This window comes from Pipistrellus hanaki (assembly GCF_964339955.1).
Source record: "Pipistrellus hanaki genome assembly, chromosome: 6".
Classification (NCBI taxonomy): Eukaryota; Metazoa; Chordata; class Mammalia; order Chiroptera; family Vespertilionidae; genus Pipistrellus; species Pipistrellus hanaki.
This window is the reverse complement of record NC_140508.1, coordinates 17,797,233-17,823,040: the sequence shown is the minus strand read 5'-3', so window position 1 is coordinate 17,823,040 and position 25,808 is coordinate 17,797,233. Positions and strand designations below refer to the sequence as shown.

At 38.3% G+C, this 25,808-nt stretch overlaps 1 protein-coding gene across 6 annotated transcripts in view; it reads right to left on the bottom strand.

Moving 5' to 3' along the window:
• RALGAPA2 (Ral GTPase activating protein catalytic subunit alpha 2) overlaps positions 1–25,808 on the bottom strand; it is a 280,255-nt gene that overhangs the window by 178,905 nt on the left and 75,542 nt on the right. For 4 of the 6 annotated variants that reach the window (XM_084887005.1, XM_084887000.1, XM_084887001.1 and 1 more), the window contains 5 exons: positions 20,354–20,591; positions 16,126–16,290; positions 12,361–12,501; positions 2,558–2,695; positions 671–768 (listed from right to left, as the gene is read on the bottom strand). In XM_084887005.1, the coding sequence (XP_084743131.1) occupies positions 671–768; positions 2,558–2,695; positions 12,361–12,501; positions 16,126–16,290; positions 20,354–20,591 (780 nt within the window). The remainder of the gene's footprint in view (positions 1–670; positions 769–2,557; positions 2,696–12,360; positions 12,502–16,125; positions 16,291–20,353; positions 20,592–25,808) is intronic. The other 2 variants (XM_084887002.1, XM_084887004.1) reach the window with 1 other exon arrangement.

Sequence of the window (25,808 nt, the reverse complement as noted above, 5' to 3'; positions counted from 1 at the left end):
TATATACCTACAGAATACAGATATATAAGCTATTATATGACCTTTTTAAATATAAAGATAAAAGACATTTTACACTGGTTATCTTCTAAGCAAGAAAGTGTTTTTCTCTTTTTATTTTGTACCCTTCTCTGATGTTTGAGTTTCCTATGAATATACCACATTAAAAAAAAAAAAAAAGAATAAATAAGAGTTATCTGCATAAATGAGTAATAGGTTACTTTTCAATTTTTTTAATACTTTATATTGGTTTTGGTTTTTTTTAAATGCTTTCACATATTCTTAAGAAAAAAAAAAACCATAACAGGTCTTTGTAAAAGATGACTTATCTAGCAACTCATGCCAGGTGGAGGCTACTACCTAAAATGATGTCAAGAACAAGGAATCTGAATGTATGTCTGAAAAGCAAGGATATGTGATTAAAAAATCAAGAGTGCCAGATAAATACCATCTGGTGAATTCTGCTTCATGTTTTCTATTTTTGTGATGTGACTATAATTTTATACAGAAAGTAAGACTTCAAACGATTTTGAAGTTGCATGGGCTTATGACTTGTCTAAATGAAAAACTTTTTAAAAAAGAAAACTATTACTACCATTAATAAATGTATTTATTGTGACAATAATTTGCATGTTTATTTCTAATGACAAATTTGGCTGAAAAAATATCTTACTGTTATTTCTTCATATTCTTTTTTCACATGTCCTTTATTCTCTTGAATAGGCTTCAACTCAGAAGAACTCAAATTCTGTACATTTTCTACCTTTTGACCTAGAGATTTGGTGGGGAAAAAATCAAGAGAAGGAATATTTCAGACAGTAAAACTGGTAAAATATTTTTATATATAAGCAACTATTAAATTTAGATACTCTAAAATACATAAAAAAGGAGGCATAGGTATGGCAAACTATTAGCCTATGGATCAAGTCCATAGAGAACTTTTAAAAGAAATGGCTGAATGCCACTCACTGTGGCCAATGGGTCCACTTAGCACAATATGATAGCACAGGCAAGGGCCAGGAGACCTGTTCTAGCCTTGGGGAGGAGATCTCAGAGAAAAGCTGCCTGAGTTAGCCAGGTGAGCTGACAGGAAGAAGAAACCAGGAAGGTGGCTGGGTACCTTTTGAGAATAAAGACTGGTGAGAGAAAGAACAAATATCCAGAATAAGTCACTAAAAAGGGACTATCACCACAACACCTGCGAGCATTACAAAGATCAGAAGATAATTTTGTAAGTAATCTGGGACCAATAAATTTAGGGGGGGGGAAATACATGAGTTGATCAAATTCTTAGAAAAAAAAAACTTTTCAAAATCAAAAAAGGAAAGAGAAATCTGTATAGTCTTATTATTTAAAAATGTGAATGGTATTTTAAAACCTTCCTACAGAAAACTCCAAGCAGTTGTTGGTTCTACCAAAATACATAAGTGAGGGAATGGAGGGGATCACAACCATCATACACAAACCTTTCAGAGAATAGGAAATCTTCAGATAATATATTTTTCAAATTATTTTTATTGTGCTTTCTTATTTTCAGAGGTTTTAACCATTTGTATGCCATAAGCACCTATAGATGCAAACAGCAGACCTTTTTTCATTAAATTCAAAATACCGTGGCAGTTATGGCAATACTTCCCTACTATCTGATGAGGTTAGCATGACCCTGACAATAAGAACTGTGAGATAACTTGTAGACAAATACGGTTGGTTTGTCTCTTAATATAATATATGAAATTAAACTAAAGGATAAATATGTTCACTGATACCAGACACAATCTACACATGCTCTTTCACTGTAAACTCCATACATTATTTATTGTTTACAGGTCTGACCATCTGCCTCTTTGCTTTCCACACCCTGTTGTTGCTGAAAGTTGTTGGAGAAACTGTGTAAATTAATGCTGTTATGAGTTATTTTCAACATCAGTCAAGTCTATAAGCTGATAATAAAATTTTTCACAGGTCTGGGCAGTTTTCCACTCTGTCAACTTCTGTGGCCTCCTCGTGACCTTTTCCCACATCCGCCCAATCGTGTCCTGCCTTCTACTAACTTGCTGCTCTCCCTGGCCTTGGAGGGTAACATTCTTGGCTTCATGCCTACTCCGGCCACTCTGGATATCTTTCTCATTCTCAAACGTGCCACCCTCGGGGAAAACTGGACATATGTAAATATAGCTTAAATATATTAAAATAGATAATGAAGCTCCACTGGTGTGGCTCTGGTTGAACACTGACAATGAACCAGGAGGCCAAAGTTCAATTCCCGGTAAGGGCACATGCCTGAGTTGCAGGCTCAGTGTCCAGTATGGGGTATGCAAAATCAATAATTCTCATCATTTTTGTTTCTATCTTTCTCTCCCTCTTCCTAACTCTCTAAAGTCAATAAAAATATATTTTTTAAATAGTGAAAATATTTTTAGGCCAGAAATCACTGCCTTGCAATAAAAACTTAAAAAGTAAATCCCTTGAAATAAAGTTAGAATACATGTAGAAAGCACTGCGGCATGCAGCTCCTTCCCAGTCAGTCTACAATTCCGTGTCAGTGACTGAGGCTCCGTACCCTGAGCGGACTCCGAGCACAGTGGCTCAGTGACATCTGGCGTGCTGCTGCTCCGCAGGAACCGTGGCGGCTGCTCTGCCACCAAGTGGCCAGACTCGACTGCAGGTGCATTTTCTGACTGCTGACCTTCTTCCAGTTCTGTGGGTATTAACACAAAACGCATAGAGATGTATTTTTTTTTAATTTTTTAAAAATAATTTTACCACTTAAATCAACTGATTCTAAAAACGTAGGTTTACATACACTTTTCCCCCCACAAAAATTGTACTGTAAGATAATGTGCATTTACATAATAATTTCCTATACTTGCTAATACTAATATTCTACTCCAAGAATAGGTTTTTCTTTTTAGATTCTATATAGCATTTTGTTTGTTAATCTAAATGAAGAGGAGGAGTGAGGAAAAGCCACAGGAATGGTTGAGAACTGCTAAAGTTATTTGGAATTCAGGGATGGGCATACTGAGGAAAGAGACCCAGGAGATACATGGAATGGGTTTACTTTTGAGGGGTGTAGAAGTCAGTGTGAATGCACACACACACACTCTAAAGGAAAATAAAAGGAAACGTAAGGATTCCAACTCTATTATTTTTTTAATGGATAAATACACAACTGTCCAAAATAAAATGATAACTATTTAATGGCTTCTATCACCAAATATAAAGGTGAATTAATCAACGAAGTACAAAAATAACCTGCTGGTCTTTTAGAGAATCAAAACATGTATGACATGAAGTAGAAAACCACAGATGAGTACTGACCGCCTGATAATCTCACCTAGCATTACTACAAATGACATCGCTCTAGAGAATGAGTACCCTCCTGGCTCATTCTAAACTGTTACAGTTCACTTTAATCTCCAGAGACAAGCCAAGGCCCTGGAAGCTCACACCACCTTCTCTCCCTAGAACTGCAGCTTTGGTGTAGCAACATCTTTTGCCTTGGTTGTTCTAATAATCTCCTAACTGGTCACTGTCCCCCTTTTCTTACCACCCTCATATCTATCCTCCATCTGGCCCCAAAGAGGCCCCTTTAAAACAAAGATCTGAAGTCTTCCAGCATTGTGCAGTCAAGCCCTGCTCCTCACAGTGTATACAAGGCTCTCCATGATCGCACCCCACAGACTGACCCCACACAAGGGGCTCTTGCGCTCCTGTTAGTCTTCAGCAACCCTAGTCCACTTGGCACCTGCTGTCTGCCTCCCGCTGGTTACTCCTCCATGTTAATTGCACACCTGTTCCCTCCTCCCCCTCCCATACTGCCCGGGTACCCCCACTACAGGACTCACCATGTGGTTCTGCGTGTAAACCTCACTTTGACATTCCTCACCAGACTCCACGCTTCCTCAAATACAAGTAGTCGTGAAACTTTCCGTCCACATGACAATAACAGCATCTTTTCCAAAAGTTTAATTAGCTAAAATTTCACTCCTTCTAAGAAGCAACTGACCAAAATTCAGCCTGTGTCATCTTACCTGGCAATATCAACCAATTCCTTACCCGAAACAAGACTCACTGTCAGTGTACCAGTGTCTGTATAACCCTTTAACTGGAGCCATGAACCAAAGTTCTGGTTCACCCCAACCAAGAAGTTGTATGTAGGAAGATTCTACATGTGAGACGGGATTTCACCAGAAGAATGCTACGTTACTTATGCTATCCAAATAAAAACTCCATTTAAAGACAACCGATACAAGTTATCAGACCTCAAAACCATGAAATTTGTGTGGTCCTTTACTTATAATTCAGGGTACTGGGCCATGGTCTAAGTTCAGACACTGAAAGGAAGCTGAACTTAGGGTTAAAACAGAGGAAAGCCACGTATAGGAGCAACCAAACGCATTAAAGCTTTGTTTTTCCAGGATGTCTGCTTTTCTCTGGGACAACCAAGAACTGTTCACTGCCCCCAGAGAAACACAAGACCTACGTACCTATCTCTGACCTACCCCCCCCCCTCCCCCAAGCACGGACTAGTCCTTTTCATGGGTCTATTTCCAGGCTCTGCAGCACCAGGCGACAGAAGCCAGATAGCTCCATGCAACCAGCCTCCTCTGGCTCTCTTCTTGCACTGTTTATTTTGATTATGCAAGACTCTGAAACCTTCTGGGAAGAATTTATATTTGTTAATGAATCTACTTGTTAATCCAATATCAGTAGAGGGAGCCCAAGAGCTGTGCAATGCTCTAAAAAACAATTGGCAAGTGCCCATTTTTATGGGTAGTAGGAAGAGTGGGTTTTATTCACTTAAATTTGATGCCAAAAACTGGTAGATATTGGTTTCTGGACAATGAGCAGACAAGCGAGAGCTGGGCCAACACTGGCAGCTTCTTTCTAAAGATAAAGAACATTGCCATCTGGTGGGATGTAATACAGCCACAGCACCGTGGCTTCCAAATTCAAGTGCCCCACTGGTCCACAACACGACAGACGGATGAAGAGCCTGCCATTACCAGCTGGTCTGCCTTCCCAAAAGTCAGGCCTGATGCAACCTTAAGACTTTATTTCTGTAAAACTGTTGGTAGGGGCTTCTCAGTTGGAGAAAGTCCAAGCCTGTAGAGATCATCAGAAGTGGTGAGTGTGGGAGCATCCAGGATGAGGATGGGGAGGAAGGGGAGCATAACTACGTCAAACATGTTGTGAGGGCTGTTGTGCTATTGTTGCCCTAAGCTATTCCTGCAGTTGGCTGTTAATACAGTGTGAAAAAAAAAAAAAGAAACTGAAATTCTACCTATCTCAATTTCCTGGTTTGTAAGTATACATTTTTTTGTTTTGTTTTTTTCACATTTTTTTACTAAGTATATAATCTATATATGTTTTGTACAAATGAATAAATCAACACCAGAGATATTTTCTTGATGCATTTCTTAAACACACACAACTAAACAGTTCTTGAGCTCCCTCTACTGGCCATTTATTTATTTATTTATTTATTTATTTATTTTTAATATATTTTATTGATTTTTTACAGAGAGGAAGGGAGAGAGATAGAGAGCTAGAAACATCGATAAGAGAGAAACATCGACCAGCTGCCTCTTGCACACCCCCTACCGGGGATGCGCCCACAACCAAGGCACATGCCCTTGCCCAGAATCGAACCTGGGACCTTTCAGTCCGCAGACCGACGCTCTACCACTGAGCCAAACCGGCTTTGGCTGGCCTTTTATTTTTTAAAAAGAGCAACTGAAGTTATTAAAGCTGCTCCCCTCAGTATCAGTTGTAGCAATTACTCTTTTATAATATATTGAAAAACATTTTAATACTGATATGGAAACATCAAGATAAATTATCTTAGCCTGGCCAGCGTGGCTCAGTGGTTGAGCATCGACCCATGAACCAGGAGGTCGATGTTCAATTCCTAGTCAGGGTATATGCCGGGTTTGCAGGCTCAATCCTGTAGGGGCATGTAGAAGGCAGCCAATCAATGATTCTCTCCTATCTTACTTTCCCTCTTCCTTTCTCTCTGAAATCAATAAAAAATATTTTTTTTAATAGAATTATCCTATATTCAAAATAGAAAAAAATCTATAATTATATTATAAATTCTGGGGGTTCTAATGCATTGTTTTGAATATAGCACTATTTCTGTTTGAATCAGTTCAAAGAACAAAATTCTACCTCAAATTCTCCATATTATTCATTTCCTCTCAAGCAGAGCTAACCCAGTAGCCCTAATTTTAAACGCACTTTCTAACTTCTTGAGAGTATGTTACACAATATCATTGCTTTCTAAAGTTCCACTCAAAACGTCAGAAAACTGATCAAATAAGAATTACTTAATTTCAGCCGAAACCGGTTTGGCTCAGTGGTAGAGCATTGGTCTGCAGACTGAAAGGTCCCAGGTTCGATTCCGGTCAAGGGCATGTACCTTGGTTGTGGGCACATCTCCAGTGGGGGGTGTGCAAGAGGCAGCTGATCAATGACTCTCTCTCATCGATGTTTCTAACACTCTATCCCTCTCTCTTCCTCTCTGTAAAAAATTAATAAAATATATTTTAAAAAAAGAATTTCTTAATTTCATTTTTCCCCACTAAGAGAAGAATCAGCATGATTAAATTAAGTGTGTAAGCTCTTCAGAAAATTCTATTTATTCCAGACCTCTGACCACTTTTCAAAGAATGAGACTTATTTCCCAATAACCAAAATTCTGAATTTTATAAGCAAAATTTAGATTAATTTCCTATCTTTTAAAGCACTGCCCACAATCCCAAATGCCAACCTGCCCCTGTAAAAGCACAAGAGATGTAAACCAACTCAGCACTTTGATGTTTCCCCAAGGCCCAAAGGTGAGTCAGCCCGCCCCTGACAATAGCACTTCCTGACCATTGAAGAGGTACTACCTGGAGCCTGAAAACCAGATGCAGAAGCAGCTAAGTGAGGCATTCAATTAGGTCCCATCAAGCCTTTTTTAGATGAGGGAAGATCACAGGTTCTCTAATTACTGCTATTACAATGTTCCTAAAGAAAATCGACCATGTGCATGACCTGTAAGCACTACAGACCAGTGGTTTAAAACCATGTGCCCCAAGAATTTTAAAAAACATGCAATACCTATGTAGCCAGGGGCACTGACCTCTTTTCCCTTAAAGTGTCAAATTAAAACATGACAGCAGCCAACACAAAGAAAGTCTAAGTTTAGTGTGAATGAATCAAAATTATACCTATCTTTTTGTCAGATTGGCAAAAAATCCATTTTTCTTACCATTTGCAACAGCATGGATGGACCTGGAGAGCATCATGCTAAGCTGAATAAGCCAGTCAGAGAATGATAAATATCACATGATCTCACTCATATGTGGGATAAAATGAACAACATAAACTGATGAACAAAAAATAGGTCCAGAGACAAAGGAAGACCGAACAGACTGTCCAACCTCAAAGAGACAGCAAGGGAGGGTGAGGGTAAGCGATCAATCAAAGGACTTATCTGCAGGAATATTAGCATAACCAATGGACACAGACAGTGGGGCGGTGGGAGCTTATCCTGGGGGCTGGGAGTGGCCACGGAGGGGTCAATCAGGGAAAAAGGAGACAAATGTAATACTTTAAACAATGGGAAAAAATGACAGCTAATAATATAGAAAAATTATTATATGGGATAAACAAAACAAAACAAAAGTCTGATGCGGCTTGGCCCCACCAGTACTCTGATATTTGGCTGTAGATAAGTAAACACTCCAGAGTGAACAGCCTTTGTGGTTTGTGAGATCTTCAAATACAATCAATGCTGACATAGAGGACCTGAAGGCCATTATCAACGTGAAGGAGTTAGCCGAGTTTGTGGTGGACCTCAGTGATCAGGTAGCATTTATAGAACATTTGTGTGGACAGAAGTACATTTCAAATTCACATTCCACTGCCTCCTAAGACTGACCCAACAGTTATCATGATTCAGTTAGAGGGGAAACCTGATGTCACATACAGTGATGTGGGGAACAAGACTGAGAAACTTCAAGAAATTGAAACCCTTCTATTCCATCCAGAGAGGTTTCTTTTTTTGTTTGTTTGTTTTTTGTTTTTTGTTTTTTTAATATATTTTATTGATTTTTCTTACAGAGAGGAAGGGAGAGAGATAGAGAGCTAGAAACGTCGATGAGAGAGAAACATCGACCATCTGCCTTCTGCACATCCCCCACCGGGGATGTGCCTGCAACCAATGTACATGCCCTTGACCAGAATCGAACCTGGGACCCTTCAGTCCGCAGACCGATGCTCTACTGATGAGCCAAACTGGTCTCGGCCAGAGAGGTTTGTTAACCTTGGTATTGAGCCTCCCTAAGGTATGCTGCTCTGTGGTCCACTGGGTACAACAAGACACTCTGTGTTGGGGCAGTTGCTAATAGAACTTACAGTTGCTTCATTTGAGTTACTGGATCTGAACCTGTACAGAAATACATTAGTGAGGGGGCACAAATGGTTCAAGAGGTCTTTGAAATGGCCAGGAAAAAAAAAAAATCCTGCTTTATCTTCTTTAATGAAATTGATATTGGAGGGGCTCATTCTAATGGCGGTGCTGGAGGTGACAATGAAGTACAGAGAACAAGGTTGGAAATGATCAATCAGCTGGATGGTTTTGATCCTTGAGGATCAAATCATTCAAGTGCTGATGTTTTGATTATCATAGCTCTGTAGTATAATTTGAAGTTAGATAATGTGATACTTCCAGCTTTGTTCTTTTTTCTCAGGATTGCTTTGCCTATTTGGGGTCTTCTGTGATTCCATACAAATCTGATGATTTCTCATTCTATTTCTTTAAAAAATGACATTGAGATTTTGATGGGGATTGCATTAAAATGGTAATATGGACATTTTAACTCTGCTGATTTTTCCAACCCATGAACACGGGATGTTTTTTTCTATTTTGTTGTGTCTTTTTCAATCTCTTTTAATAATGCTACCTCACATCTGTTAGAGTATCCATTGTCAACAAGACAAGCAATAATAAGTGTTGGAGATACTGTAGAGAAAAGGGGAACCCTCATTTACTATTAATATAAACGGCAAAACCATTATGAAAAGCAGTCTGGCGATTCCTCAAAAAATTAAGAATAGAGCTACCATATGACCAAGGGTGTATACCCGAAAAACAACAAATCATGTATTCGCAAAGATATATGCACCCCCATGTTCACTGCAGCATTATTCACAGTAGCCAATACCTGGAAACAACCAAAGTGTCCCATGATAGAGGACTGGATAAAGATGATGTGATACACATACACAATGGAATACTAGTCACCCATAAGAATGGATGAGATACTGCCATTTGCAACAACATGGATGGACCTTGAGAATACTATGCTAACTAAAATAAGTTGAAAAAGCTAAGAACCATATGATTTCACTCATATGTGGGATATAAAACTGAAACTCGTGAACAGAAGCAGCAGTGTTGGTTGGCAGAGAGAAGGAAATGGAAGGAGAAGGGGGTCCTAATATATGGTGACAGGAGAAATTTGACTTTAGTTGGTGGATACACTGTGCATTACAGATCTTGTAACATAGAAACCCACTCCTGAAACCTATATGACGTTAACCAATTTCACCCCAATGAATTTAATAAGAAAATAAAGTGTTGATTGCCACTAAGAGAACTGAAACTTTGAATCCAGCACTGATGTGACCAGGGAGATTAGATAGAAAGATATCTAGTGATATCTTTAGATACCTGTGAATATAGCTTACCTGATCGTTTTTTAAGATTTATGCACATTAAATGAGTGATGAAAGAGGTACCAGATTTCAATTATTAGTGTGACTGTGCCCAAATGGCACCGGTGCTGAGATTAGAAGTGTCTGCACAGAAGCTGATACATTTGCCATCAGAGCAGGGTGAAAATAGCTACTGAGAGGGTTTCTTAGAAGCTGTAAGTAAGGTCATAAGTCCTATGCCAAATTCAGTGCTACTCCCTGATATAGGACATACAACTGAGCTCTGAAAGCTTTCATGAAAACACTTCTTTTAAGTAGAATCCTAAGCCGTTTCACACACAAAAATAAATGGGTTAAAAATTGTAAAAAAAAAAAAAAAAAAAGAAAGGAAAAGACAATGGCATCATTTTAATAGTGAAGAACAAATGGCATCAGACTAAGGAGGAACTCACTATTGTAGTCAGACTAAACAGAACACACAGCAGATTGTTCTCAAAGTCACTATCCTGCAAAGTCTCTTTACCCTTTGTGCCATAAAACCAGGAATAAGAGTGCCAAAGGCAGGGAAGCACACACCCGCCACTGGTCCACTTCATTTCACTTTAAATCAGGGTCTCTCAGCCTCAGCACTGCTGATATTTCAGGTCAGACAGTTCTTTGCGTGGGGGCTGTCCTCTGCATTGTAAATATTTAGCAGCATCCCTGGCTCCCACCCACTGGATGTCCATGGCACTGCTCCAGTTGTGACAATCAAAAACATCTGTAAGCCAAATGTTCCCCAGGGCAAAATCACCCCCAGCTGAGAACCACTGCTCTAAGTCATATTTAATGCCTGTTGGAACAGTGTACATATATAAAGGGAATCAAGAATCTGAGTAAACTAAAATGTAAAATTGAATGAGAGCAATGTCTCCAAAATGATATGACTAACAGGAAGAGATTTCTTCTGAGAATATATTCCAGACAAACTTGTGAAAATGTAAATGTAATAATATGGGGAGAAAAATGGATTGTGAAAAAAGAAAACTTTAAACCATGAAAAAAAATTTCTTTTGTGTGTATATCAGTTGAATGGAAAGCAAAACTATTTTAAATACTTCAGTAATCAACTCTAGGTAGTAGTATTTTTTTTTTTTTTTTGAAAACCAAGTTATCAAGCAGCTAATGTACATTAACTTAAATGACCAATGCCCATCTTCCCAGGTACCATTTTAATGTCTTTCACCTCAGGTATACACTAGAGAAAAAGACTTTTCTAAGAACCATAGTTCTTATTCTCAATAAAAGATCTTCTGCTCTCATATTCTATGAATTAAATAATACTATATTTTGCATACTCATCAGGGGAATTAAGCTTTAATTATACACTGCTAAGCCACAGTATGACATGATTTAGTGCTATAGAAAGCCACAATTAGGCAATAGCCAATCCTATATGATAAAGAGCTAATATGCTAATTAAACCAGACAGCAGAGTGGCCTTCTGGAATGACCTTCTGGAATGACCAGTGGGTGGGGGGCAGGGTTGCGGGGCTGAGAGGCAGCCAGAGCTGAGAGGGCTGAGGCAGCTGGGGCTGCAAAAGGCTACCCTTACATGAATTTTGTGTATCAGGCCTCTAGTAGTAAATAAATACTAATATATATGGCCATCTTTCTGAAAATAAAAAAGAACATGGAAATATTTTCCTCTTTAGAAAGAAGACTCAGTTCATCTTAGAAACACTAAAAAAAGAGGTAGACTTAGACTGTAAAGCTAAGTAAATCCTTTTGTTATGCCCAAAATCTATAATGTTTTAGTAAACCAGAAAATATAGTATGTAAACGAATGCAGCTAAACTAAATTTTAATTGGCTAAAGCCCAGGAAGAATTTTCCTTTGTTTGAAAAATTATCACTTTTTAGCAGTTTTTTTTTTTTTTTTTACTCAAATCTTAATACTCAGTATGTATCCGCATAAACTTATTATTACTTTATACGTGATTACGACTTATTAACTCCAAGGAAGCCTTGCCTGTATAATTTTTCTAACATTGACATGCTCAAATCTTTTACAAAATTTTCTAGGCACTATGTAGAAGGTATGCTGAGGGAGGCATTACTGTTTCTCTCCATTAGAAATGACAGGCCAGCCCTGGCAGGTTTGGCTTAGTGGACAGAGAGTCGTTGGCCTGTGGACTGAAGGGTCCAGGGTTCAATTCCCAGTTAAGGGCACATGCCCAGGTTGCGGGCTTGATCCCTAGTGTGGGGCGTGCAGGAGGCAACCAATCAATTATCCTCTTTCCATCATTGATGTTTCTATCTTTCTTTCTCCCCCCACTCCTTTCTGAAATCAATAAAAATATATATATTAAAAAAAACAAAACACCTCTGTTTTATTATAAGACAAATAAAAGAACTAGGGGCCAAAACAATCGTCTTATCCTTCTTAACTGGGAATGCAAAGACCAGTAGTGCTACAGAAATTTTCTTGATTATTAATTGCTACTAAACATTTAACTACATATAAAGAACTACTAATATTCATTAAAAATAAGCACAAAGTGCAATGCCCAGGCGCACATATGCGATGTGGGGATATTAACAAAGGAACCAAGGCCTGGAGGCAAGCAGGAGACGCCCAGAACACTGACAGACACATGAGAAAGCATTACAGTACCTGGCAGCCTGTGAGAGCAAGAGGAGTAAGAGAGACCAGGTAAGAGAGCGCTCACGGTGTGAAGGAGGAGCGGGACGCTTTTAGTGGCAGGCAAAGCCTCAGAAAGTTGGACACAGTTGTTGATAGACTGGCTTCTCTTAGCTTCCAGGAAAGATAAAGTAATAATTATGTCAGAAGAACATCAGGATCTTTCACTTTCTTTCTTATTATCATCATTTATTGGGGGTTCTCTTTAAATAGAGGTGGGGGAGGCAAAAGTAGGTTTACAGTTGTGACTATGCAAAACAGTTTATTCTTATAGTAGTATTCATTGTTGTACTACTTTCCATAGGAACAACTGCAGACCTGCTTTTGCCCCTGCCTGTATTTAAAGGAGATCACTTTAAACTTGAAAGGCAGTCAGTACAAAGGACATTCAGTAATTCTGATGACATGGGAGAACGGAGAGTTCACAAATAACCAGTCTTATTTTAGAATGCTTTGTATGTTTAGTCTGTCCTTGTTTTCTGCTGTGTATCAGATTCACATCTGGTTGTTTATTTAATTGGGCAGACATTATAATCAATTTTCCCTTCCTAAAGAACACAAACAAAAAACCACAGCGAGAGAGGGAAAATCTAGCCTAAGCTTAAAAGTATCCTATAAATAATACATAATTCAAAAATTGCTTCACTGAGTGCTGACTGTATTCAAAAGCAAATCATTTACTAAATTAAGTACCCTAACAGCTTAAGAACATAAAAGTCAAGTTGAAAATTAAAAGATTTGATAAATGGAAAAAGAGAAAAATCTCCATGAAACCCATCCTTTTACAACTTATCATGCTTCTTAAATCTATAATTTCCTATTGCGGACTGTATGGTGTTCTTATGTTTTCTATGTATTGCTATTCAAATTTGAGGGGGAAAAAAGGAACACAGGAAGAGAATATGCCATATATATATATGGCATATTCTCTTATATGGCATATTCTCTTATGGCATATTCTCATATATATATATATATATATATATATATATATATATATATATATGAAACCACCAATAGTAAAATCAATTTATCCTTAAAGAAATATATAAAGACTTACCTGCTATTTTGCTATCTTTGCATGATTTTAACATTAATAAAACAGAACTACAAACGACAGTGACACACTTGCAAAAAGTGAGACAAACTTTATACTTTGCTGTCTTTCCCCCTATCCCATGGTTATCAGAATTCTCAGCTCTAAAGGATTGCCTGCAATGCAATTAAAGTTTAATTCACAAATGTATAAAATAATATTTAAGTGAAAATGACTTCCATGTAAACAAAAATTGAGTGACATGAAATTTCCTAAAAGATCTGTTCATCTCTCAATGTCAGAGACAAATTTATTTGAGTGTTGTTTTAAAAAGTTTTCCTCTTATAAATCAAATATTGGCATTTTCCCAAAACTGATCACTCAAATATCTCAGAAATAATAAAATATAGAAAAATTATTTTGTATAGAAATTGACTTGTTTTAATCACTCGTTTTAAACATCTAAAATTTTAGCATTATTCACACTCAGTAACAGAGTTTTACTTTATTTTTTTAATTATTATATAATTCTATAAGGTTTTCCCTCCTAGTCTTTTTACCTTGCAAACTAGTGCAATCTCTGTTAAACTGCCACTTCCCTACTCTGCAATTCCTCATTTTATAGTTCCTTCTTGCTACCATCACTGACATTTTCTCAAACTTATAGTCTGTGGGGAAAATCATAACATAATAATCTTCAATTAATCTCTTACTGACACTGGGGAAAAAAAATCACTGTCAAGTGTGTCTTCCACATAAATATCTCAATACTTAAAGCAGCAAAAACTAACCTCAAGAGCTGCTTACTATTCTCTCATTAAAAGGTGGACACTATGTAAGTCAAAATCTACCATAAAAAATATTCTGGGCCTTTTTTAAACATAAAAAGTTGGGTTATTACACGATGTAAAAATAATAGAAATGTGTAAAACCACTAATACTTAGACTATGTAGATTAATTTTGTAAAATAGCATGATATAATAAAATCTTCAAAGACCACTGCTTTCATAGGCAACAAAAAGATTTACAATTTTATAATTTTTAATTTTTAAAAATGTAACATAAAATAGGAAATTCATATGTAATATACATAAAAATTATATCTATATCCAACTCAACAGTTCGCATCTTCACTAACTCTTACAGGTTATGATTTTGAGTGTTTTTAATTTAATTATCCCCACAAAGGCCAGGTTTATGGTTTTGAAGTGATGCACTCTGTAAATACATTTATATGCTTTGTGAAAGTTCTTATTTTTGCAATACCATGGTTTTTCAGACACCTGAGGACACCGATAAACAGATCCTCACTGGCATATATGTGATGAGGATTTTCTAAAATGTACCATTGCCCCTACCATATTGTTGGTCTAAAATATCTATTGAAAAACTATGATGCCAATCTATTCTACAGCTCTGTTTTGATCAAGTAGTCGCATAAGAAACATGCAATGTTCAATAATTTAATTCACTGCTCATAATAATGTGAGACCAAAGTTTTACAAAGTGTTTTGAATGACCACTTTTATCATCATAGAATTCAAGGGTTGTGAGGGACTGCAGGAGTTCTGAGCAGCTCAGGCAGGCATGATGCCACCTTTGTCATAAACTGCTACTCCTATCCCTTTCTTTTAAAGATCCAGTGATAGAGTTTAAGGAGGTGAGATGAGAAAAGAAAGCAGTGAATAGGCCTCCCTAAAAGTTGCCTGATACCAGGAACAGGAACTCTCCTCACAAGAGAGGACAAAGGAAAAGAGAAAGGCTTTGAATAAGAGGTGAATATAAAGAAGGAGATAATTACCAACAAATGCTACAGCATAAAAGCATGACCCAGTTAGAGTTAAGGTATATTTTCATAAAACTCCAACAGGTTTCTAAGTCATCTGTATTAAACCTTTATTTATTAAGCACTGAAAATTATCTGAGTGTAAATAAATCTTTGATTTATGACTGGGGGATATTGTAACTTTCTTCAGTCAACATGTATTATATATAGCTGGGTGTGGACGTGAGAAACTACAGGAAACTCAGATAAATTTGTTTTAATCTTAAGTTACAAAGTCACGGGAGAGTGGGTATTTTATTTGTTCTTATTAAATACTGGATATAAGCTTACTTTCTGAAGATTTCTCTTCTTGTTTTACGAGTAAAGTACAGCACAGCAGTCGGATTAACTAGGGTTCTTAGTAAAGTTCTTGTTTATTCTAACTGGCTGTTAAGTATAAGATCTATAGGAATGTAAAACTCAAATTTCCCAAGATACAAGAACTTTAAATGTCTCTCTCCATCCAGTCCTGAAAACTAAGTACATTATTATTGTTGCTGGAACAAGTTGCCATACTCTCTCAGGAGTCACATGTTCAACAACGATAATGCAATTAGTTGTGTGATTACTAAGACCATTTACTCAAAGTTCAAAAAAGTATCTATTTGGGGTTTTTTTGCTCAAATATTTCACTCAAAATTAACATCTCACTCAATATTAAATCCTTTTCACAATGAAAGATTTCAAAATAAATATGACAAATTGTGTTTTAAAAGTAACCAGAACAGAAAGTTAAAAAGATACAGAGAAATCTCATTTAACAAAAGGTCTAGCTTTTAACCCCTGAGTAGAATTTTACAACTTTTACAACACTTTATTACTATAAATCCATTTTTACATAGCAACTATTTGGGAAATACTTAAATAAATGTTTACCAGTTGCTTTTTGGCGAATGATATTTCTTGCTTTCTCAACTCCTGGTGCCCCAGATGTGGTGGCACTCCTAAATCTCATTGGCTCGGTCATATCTGGGTGGCTCCGCCAGCTGAGAGAAAAGGATCTCCCCACAGTGGTTCCTTTCTGAGAATCTAGAGCGCAGCCTGATAAAGGATAAGACATGAAAAAGAATCTAAGCGCTGAATTCATTATTATTCATTTTAAGCCTATGTTGCTCAGCAAATTTCAGACCTACAATTATATATAACTAAAGGCCTGGTGCACAGATTCATGCACCAGTGGGGTCCCTCGGCCTGGGCTGTGACCTCTCGCAATTCGGGACTCCTCAGGGGATGTCGGAGAGATGGTTTCGACCCGATCCCCACAGGCCAGGCTGAGGGACCCCACCGGTTCATGAACCCATGCACCAATCCCACAGGCCAGGCCGAGGGACCCCACCAGTGCACGAATCCATGCACTGTGTCTTTAGTATGCATATATCCTTGATTAATCTCTTCCTGCCCTCCTCTCTCCCCAACTTCCCTCTTAGATTCACCAGTCTGTTCCATGTTTCCATGCCTGTGGTTTCCATTCCTGCACTGAGCATACACCTCCTGGTGGTTAGTGCATGTCATAGCTATGGGACGGTGGGACGGTTGCTTAGGCTTTTATATATATTAGAGGCCTGGTGCACGAGATTCATGCACTTGGGGTAGGGGGTAGGTTGTTCCTCAGCCTGGTCTGTGTCCCCTCACAGTCCGGGAGCCCTTGGGGAATGTCCAACTGATGGCTTTGGCCTGCTCTCTAGACATCTTTAGCACTGCGGTGGAGGCAGGAGAGGCTCCTGCCATCACCGCTGTGCTCACCAGCTGTGAGCCGGCTCCTGGATTGAGTGTCTGCACCCTGGTGGTCAGTGTGTGTCATAGCAACCAGTCATTCTGCCATTTGGTCAATTTGCATATTGGCCTTTTATTAAAGAAGATAGAAGATTAGCAGTTTCTCTTGTAGCAAATTAAGTACCATTTCCTGATACTATAATTTATGAAGTTATTAATCTATCAGTAATCTAAAAATTCTTAATGCCAAAGTATTTTTAAAGAATCTACAACAGTCTCATGAAAATTAACATATCTTCATAATGCTCATTTCAATATACAAAAAATATTAATAAACCTATCTCAATATAAGAATAATACAAATGAAGTTATACTACTGCTCCAAAAACTATTTTCATAAATCAAAAAATCAGAGATCCTTATTTTAGAATACTCCATCCTGTAGGCACCAACCTCTCCATATTCCCAAGAGAAAGTTATGCCTATATTCTCTAATTACAGACAACCAAATTAGCAAGGAAAATGAAAGTCTATAAATACAAATCTTATTTTAGTCAAGCTCCAAAACAATAAAATATTACAGCTCTGTGATTCAAGTTCTCTTCTTCTCATATTGCTCTGGTCAACTATTATATTTCAAATGAGTGGTCAAGAAATCCAAAAGAAATACAGGAGAAGAGAATGAGACACTGAGATTTTGGCACAGGTATTATGTGGCTGGTGGCTGCCACCTGTGGCTTGTTTTCACACACAGGGTACTCTAACAGTGTATTTTATTTTCACAACTCCAGTGCTTCCAAGGCTGGTATTTCTACAATGAATGTTTAAATCTGTTTTTAGAATAAAGCAATATAATAAATAAATCAGAAGAATGCTCCATGGTCACTAAATAAAATTTCTTCTGTATCATCCCTAAAATAGTGTTTTTGAAGTTGTTTATCTTCCTAAGACAAGTCTATCTTTTCCCATGACTCTCTTTGTTCACACAGTGGGGGGGGGGGGGGGGGGGAGGAGGGGGAGAGTATTTTGAGGGGGAGGGTAAATGACAAGCATTTCAGGAGGCAGGAAATGTGCTTAGTTTGAGAAACTCCTTACCTCCTGTCTCAGCAGCTCCCTATGTCCTGAAAGGCCCCTCTGGTCAGGAAGACTCTCTTCTGGGCTGAGAACCACAGTTTTAGAGGCCAAGCTCCTGCTAGAAGCATCCTGGTCCTCAAGCCTGGGTTTACACAGAGGCCCTCAAAGCGGCCACCGAGCACAAGCAGAGGCTAAGGGCACAACTTCCTGGTTCCCTGACCCCACTTCAATCCCAATTCTCCAGCCTAAGGTATTATTTAGGAAGGGCTGTGTGTAGCTTCAAATGGGGGAGAAAAGGAAATCTGCTGCTAAAATGTTACAAAATCATTAGACAATCTAAATCTAAACTAAAATAAAACTGTCCCACTGGAATACCACATGCTTCAACGACTATTTTTGCTCGTTACTAACTTGCTTTTAGTAATTGATGCTTTGGCAAGCCACTCATAGACTGCAATGAAGATATTGTAAGAATCAGCCATATTAATGACTCCCTATAGTTATTAATCATTGTAATTCATTCACACCTCCAGTATGCACATTCTCTTTTGTCCTCTCCCACACTGACTATTGGGGTTCACCATGTGACTGGCTTTGGTAGCAAAACTGAGCAAGCAGATATTTTAAATGCACCTATTGCTCAGGCATCCCTCTTGCCCCAGCTAACAGCTAGCCAACCCCTAGAAGTAGAGCTGCTTAGCTGACGATTTCACAGTCTAGCTCAGCAATTTTCAAACAGTGTACTGCAAGAATTTTTAAAACATACAATACCCGACTATTCAGTCAGGGGGCTTACCTTTTTTCTCTTAGACTGCCAAATAAAAAAAATGACAACAGCCAACATAATAATAGCTGTCAAGTGTGAATGCCAAGTCTTAAACTATAAATATATAGGTCATATAACAGTGTTGCACCTTATTGGTCTTGTTGCATAATAAGGTTGCACCTCACTGCTTAATTCTTAGTACTAGAAATCATTATATATAAGATATGTAAGCATAAGCACCTGATTTTTTAAGAAGTCACTTTGGAGCAAAAGTGTAGTTAATAACTATTATTATTTTGTAAAGCAATCAAAATTATACCTATTTTTTGTCAGATTAGAAAAAGAATTGAACATATTTTTTGGTGTGCCAAAGAATTTTAATAATTAGCTTATGTGTACCAGAGATGAAAAAGGCTGAAAATTGCTGGTCTAGCTGACTTCAAACACAGGAGTGAATCCAACAGAAGAACTGTCCAACTAAGTCTAAAACTGCCAGCATATAAAATCATAATCTAAATAAACAGCTCTTATTTTAAGGCACTGTGTTTTGGGGTGTTTTGTCACACAGAGAAAGCTAACTAACACAGCCCTTATTAAAGCTACTGTTGAGGTTGCAGTGTACCACAAAAAGCAATGTCCCATTTATGAGTCTTTGAGGAGCAAGTCCTCCCAGGTTTCAGGACCAGGAAAAGCTATACATCACCTAAGCAAGTGACTGTCTTTATCTTTTGCACTCTGTGATTCTCTGGTGTAACCCTATGGAGGTCAGAGTCAAATCTGAGGCTGCCCTCTTCCCACCTCCCTGGGAAGCACTGAAGGCTCTCTGGCATACATTTTGGAATTTGAACCAGGCCTGTGGTTCCATACCTGTACATTTTGCCCCAATACCCTTACATATCTTTTACACTGCATGTATTTCTAAGAGATGCCTCAAAATCCTCACATAATAAGTTGGAGTGCAAGTGAATTAATCGAAGGACTTAAGACAACAGCTGCCAAACTGTCATACTCAAAAAAAACCCACCACTGATGTTTTTCATCTTGCTCTGATTCTAGGTTATCAAAACAGTGTTTGCTCCAAAACATATCAAAGCCAAAATGAATCCCATGTGGTGTGGCATTTTGAGTTGGATTGGCGTGGCTTTGATTTCTGGCTTTACCACTTCTTAGCTATGTGATCTTGAATGAGTCCATCAGTGGACTTGGTCTTCAGTTTCTTTGTCCATGAGGTGGGGATCGTAGTATCTACTTCATAGGAGATCATGGGGGTGAAGAGAAGGAATATGTACGAAGCAGTAGCCATCATTATTGTGTTTACTACTACTCTCCTTTGTCTTCCTTCTTCTTCCACAGCCTCTTCATAAATGCATCATCCTCATTAAGGGCACAGAATGCTATGAGACACAATCTACTGCCACCATTAAAGATAATGCCTACATGGCTGGTTCAGTTTATTACAAAATTTCATGCATTAATTGCCTAGATGTACAAAGACACACTCCTTCCCTGATATCTAAGACACATAGTGTGACCCTGTAAGACTGGAAATACCTTTGCCTCGTTGTTTCTTTTCCTTTTGTTCACTTAGTTTGTCCAGAGGTAGGTTTGTCATCTCCACGCCATAAACAGTTCTTGCAAGCACTGCTGTCAAGGAGTCCATGATGTTGGCCCACTCATTTATGAGCTCCTCCCACTGTGTGAGGGAGGACAGCACACCAAGAAATTCGTCCCAGAGCTCTCGAGAAATGTACACACAGAGGTTTGCTCGGATCCAGGCCACAATGAGTGTCTAAAACCAACCAAGAAATGAAGAGAATTTATTATCTTCATTTGGAAAAGGTACAATTTTTAACAAAATATCTTAAATTACTATTAACAAAATGAATTTTAAAATAAAAACGGTTTTTGAATTTTTTTTTCTATTAATTTCTCAACATTCATTGGATCAACTCTAGAGCAACTGGGAAGTTAGTTACCATTAAAAACAAACCTACTGATTCAAAATCATTCCAGTGTCTGTGGCTGGTCCTGCATCACAGGGGAGAAGACAAAGCTCTCTGTACAACAGCTAATCTATTTCCCGAGTCAGCTCTTTTCATGATTCCCTGCAGTGGCCACTTTAAATCTATTCTTCCTTATGTAAACCTCCAAGCTCATCAACTTTCCTGGTTTTTAGCAGGTGAACTCACTGTGCACTTCAGAGAAGACAGACCCATTAAGCAAGATGCCCTAAACCTGTGCCCACAAGACCCCTGTCTGTCCATCACCTCCAGCTCTAAGCAAAGAGGGGCCCCTGATCTTCTGTACTTGTCCCCACCTCTGCTCTGCACCTCTTCCTCAGAGTCTTTGTGTCTATATTAACCCTGTCTCTCCTTTATCTCCAATCCATCCTTCTGCCCCAGTTCTTCCATCAGCATAAAATACTCCAACTCTTCATTGAAGAAAAACAAGTTCCCTGGAACAAAGATTTCCTCTCTAGCTACAGCCCCATTTATTGTTCTTTCAAAGACAAATTTCTTGAAAGAATGTTCCACACTCCCTTCATCTGCGCCTGCTCACCTCCCAGTCAACTGACTGCTCTGGCTGTGTCCCTCCTAAGCCTCCTATGCCACTCCACCTTTGCCTGGGTTTTGTTCTCCATTCTCATGGCTCTAGTTATCATCTGTGTACTGTTGACTTCTGAATCTTCAAGTTCAGCCCAGACCTCTTTGCTGGTTTCCTGACCTATCTATCTGCTTACTGGACAGTTCTACCTGCATGTTCAGCAGGCACCTGTAATACAGCATAAGAATAAAAAGAATTACATTTCTTCCACTGAGACTATCCCAATTCCTCGACCTGATACCTCCTGCTCCTGGCCTTTGCACATTCCCTTTCCTCCCTTCCTCCTGTTTGCCTCTTTAACTCCATTCATTCTTCAGGTCACAGCTTGGACATCACTTCCTCCAAAGTGTCCCACCAGCAGACTTCAGTTCCCACAGTTCTCTGCATTTCCCCATCAGCTTGTTGCCCTTTTCCTTAGGAATCCCTCCTCTAGTCTGCATTACAACTGGTCACATAGGCAGCCCTACAAGATATTATGCATGTATTCTAAATATTTCCTTGAAATAGCCCAGTTCCTTACCTCTGCCAAAATATTCTACATCCTTTAAAATTCAAATCAGAATGTATTTCTTTTAAAAGTGCTGCATTCATCTCAGATAAACCCCAGATGCCTTCCTAATTTTAGTAGAGGAAACCTTATGCCCAGTCTGTGTAACTTCCCTGACCTGTTGTTGTCAGAGCTAAATGTACTTGCTACGGTGCCAACCTATAAATATTTCTGCCCAATCCAGACACAAGTAGGCTCCCACTGTCACTTGGAGTTATGCTGTGCATAGAACAGGGGTAAATTTGCTTTTTAATTAAAAGAGAAATTCTTCTTTAACATGCACATAGGAAATTTTGATAATTAGAAAACTGTCTATAATCAGGCAGGACTGATTGACGACTTGAAAATCATATTTAAAGTGACCCTTATGCAATGTATCTGTTTCCCATGTTTTAGTTCATGTTTACTATACTTTTTAAAGGGGTAAAAATGTTAAAATTGAACTAAATTAAGTATAGCAAAAACAAGGTTTTAAACTCACTTAAAATCTGACTTTAAGATGAATAATTTTCTTTAAGTTAAGAAAAATACAAAAGCCCTAGCCAGGTGAAAAACGGCACCAATCAGTCCTGATCCCCAGCCAGGCCAAGGGACCCCACCTGTGCATGAATTCATGCACCAGGCCTCTGGTAGCTTATAAAATGCATCTCAGCAAATCTTGCAAATGTGTACAAAGACCTGTTGAATCATTATCATAATTTACAAGTAACACTGTCACACAGAGCAAAATCATAAAATACAGTCAGTGGGTGTTGAATGGCACCTTTGGACATGAAGGCATGATACCCTTTGAATAGGTTACCCTTTTCGAACAGGAAAAGGGAAAGAAAGCTCCAGCTTATAGATTCTGTCCCTATCTTGGTTTGTGACCTGGGCAATTTATTTGGCTTTTCTAGGGTCATATTTCTTATTAAAAATAATAAGCATCTGTAAGGTTCCATTAGCACTGAAATTCATGTTTCATCAAATATACCTTGGCATATAAAATATATATATATAAAACTTCTCTTGTAAATCACTCTTTTTCTTACACACATTTCCTAAACAACCACTTTCTACATTTCTCCCACACTTAGACAACACAATTGTAAAGTAATGGCTCACACTATAAATAGAAGAACCATAGTCCAAATTTTCTGATATATTTTAAAGAGCTTCAAGGACAAGATCAGTCAGCATTGATAACGGGTTAAAACATCTGTGACAATCACCATTATTTAGAAAATATTTAAAACTAAGTAAAATTCAACTATCCTTTGAAAAATTGGCCAACGCAATTATCTATGGACAGGGAGGGGAGTGGGGAGAAGCACTAAAAGGAAATTAGAAAAAGATAAAGGGAAAATAGCAACTTAAGATTTCCTGTCCCTTTTAATAATCTCCTTATTCAAATTAAAAAAAAAAAAGTATCTGGCAACTGTAGACAGACTATATGGCCAAGTGAATAATAATTAGGTGGCATATTTTAATTTTACTATGGGTCTGAGATTATACCCACTTGATTGCTTGGCAGCTCTGTCCAGACTTTTCACATTTTCTCCCACCTAGGATCTCACAAAAGCACTTTGGAAATCAACAAATAATCAGACATCCCAAATGAATTTGCTCTCATTCTTATGATAACCTGGCAAGATAGGAAGGCATCCTTTTCTGATTGTAACAGGTTAGGGAAGACAACTCAGAAAGGTGAAGTGATTTGCTCAAGGCAACACAGCCAGAAATGCCAGAGCTGGGATCAGAACCCAGAATACAACTCCCCAAAGCTCATCTTCTCACTACTATTTTATGTTTAATTCATAATTTAAGCATTCTTCTTGAACCACCTAACTGTTGCCAAAATAATAACAACAAAATCATTAATAACCGTGGACTCAAAACTAATCTTCAAGTAAGACCTGACAAAATTTTTCCATTAATGAGGGGGATTTTCTCCCCAAAACCAAAACCAACCAACCAACAAAAAAAACAAAAAAAACATAATTCCATAATAGTTTTGCTTAATTCAGTGACGAGTTCACGCTCAGTTCCAATGAACACATGCACAGACAGGCAACTGGTGATGAATGAGTCTGAGCACCCGCCAGCCTGCACTTGGCTTCAGTCCCTGCCACTTGGCAGCCCCAGTCCCATCAGGACTGAGAGATCAAGAAGGTGCTGACAGATAAGCAGGCGCTCCCGGAAAGTCAGAGCAAAGTGAACAGAGTGTCTGTATTTCCAGAGGACATCAAAGCAAGAGTCTAGTACACCCTGAGGCAAGGGCACAGTAAAGTGTAACACTCACAGAAGGATGTGTAGACTACTTCATGTGTCCAATAACTAGGCAAGGCAGAGTACGAGTGATTATACTACTCAGGAGGCAAGTGACTAGTACGTGCCAATTATTTCTGTAGTCCCCTCATACATTTTTCATCACGTCAAGGTCATTCAATCATATTAAATTATTAAAAATTAATATGAATAGTTGTGTTTTCTTATGTTACAATGGGAATCATTTGTTTTGTGTGAAGGACTAATTTCTTTTTTTAGCATCTTCACTTACATACCTTACCTGTAGTCTAGATATGCTGTTAATATATATCCTCCAAAATCACCTTCACATCAACTGAGGAGAGAAGTTAACTTCCCCTGTAACTGCCCCTTCCAGCTGATAATTCATGTTTCCCATATTAAAGTACTCAATCAGGCCCATCCGCTGTACTAATGCCTTTGCGTAGAATGTCACATTATTCCCCTGTCACACTGTTTCTTTCAGACATGCTTCATAAATTCTATGCATCCCATAAATATTAGTGCTTCCTAGTAGTTACAATAGGCTGGCACCCTCAGGACCTTTAAAACTTCCATTTTTCCAGGCAGTTGTTTATCATCTGCCTTCTCATCTCTTGGGTGATATTAAATGCTCTTGACTCTTCTTATCATGTGAGATGCAAAAAACAGACATCTCCTTGGCTCTTAACTCCCACCTAAAGCCAAAATAGCCTTCCTCACCTTATCCAGGACTTCATTTCTACAGTGACCCCCATTCTCTCCCCGAGATTATCTTGTTCTCACTGGACCATCCCCACTGGCAAGCAAACATACTTTAATACCAATGGCCTTAAACCTTGCCTTCTAATCATGCTGCCCATTCCAGCTAGCTCTTGTTTCCTCCTTTCTTCCACATCAGTACCTCTGCAAAGCCTTGACTATACTTGCTACTCCACTGCCCAGTTCTCAAATTTCTCCTTCACCCACACCAAGAGGGCCTCGTTCTCCTAAAACATTCTCAACCATCTACATAACATTGCAATCAATGGTCAACTGTCCATTCTCCTCTTACCCAATACTCGTGGTCCAGGGATGGATTCCTCTAGTGTTTCTCCTAGCTCCCTGACCCCTCTCTCAGCATCTTTGGCTGGCTCCTCTCCGTCACATTCATGGAGCTGGCCTTCTTCCTTCTATGATACAAATTTCTCCCTAGTTGATCCCACCCAGTCCTGTGGCTTCAAACACAATGGTCCAAACACCAATGGCTCTCACATTTTTATTTATAGCCTGAACTGCTCCCTGAGCTTATTCCCATTCCCATGCTTCTGCTCATCCTTTAACTCTTCAAATCTACCCAGCCCTCCACCAGAGCATCAGCTCTTGATATTTTCCTAATTTCTACCAACCTCAAGCAAATATAAAAAAGAAAGTAAATGGCAAAGAGGTAGAAAGGTCTAAAGTTAATTGTAAAGAACAGATTACAATCTTCATGGCAAAAGTAAGAAAAATTTATAATTAAATTTCTGGAAATTTAAAGTTAGTTTAATTTTACTCTTAAAATTCTCAGTGATTAAAACTACTTTGCTCTAAAATCTGATTCAATTCGTG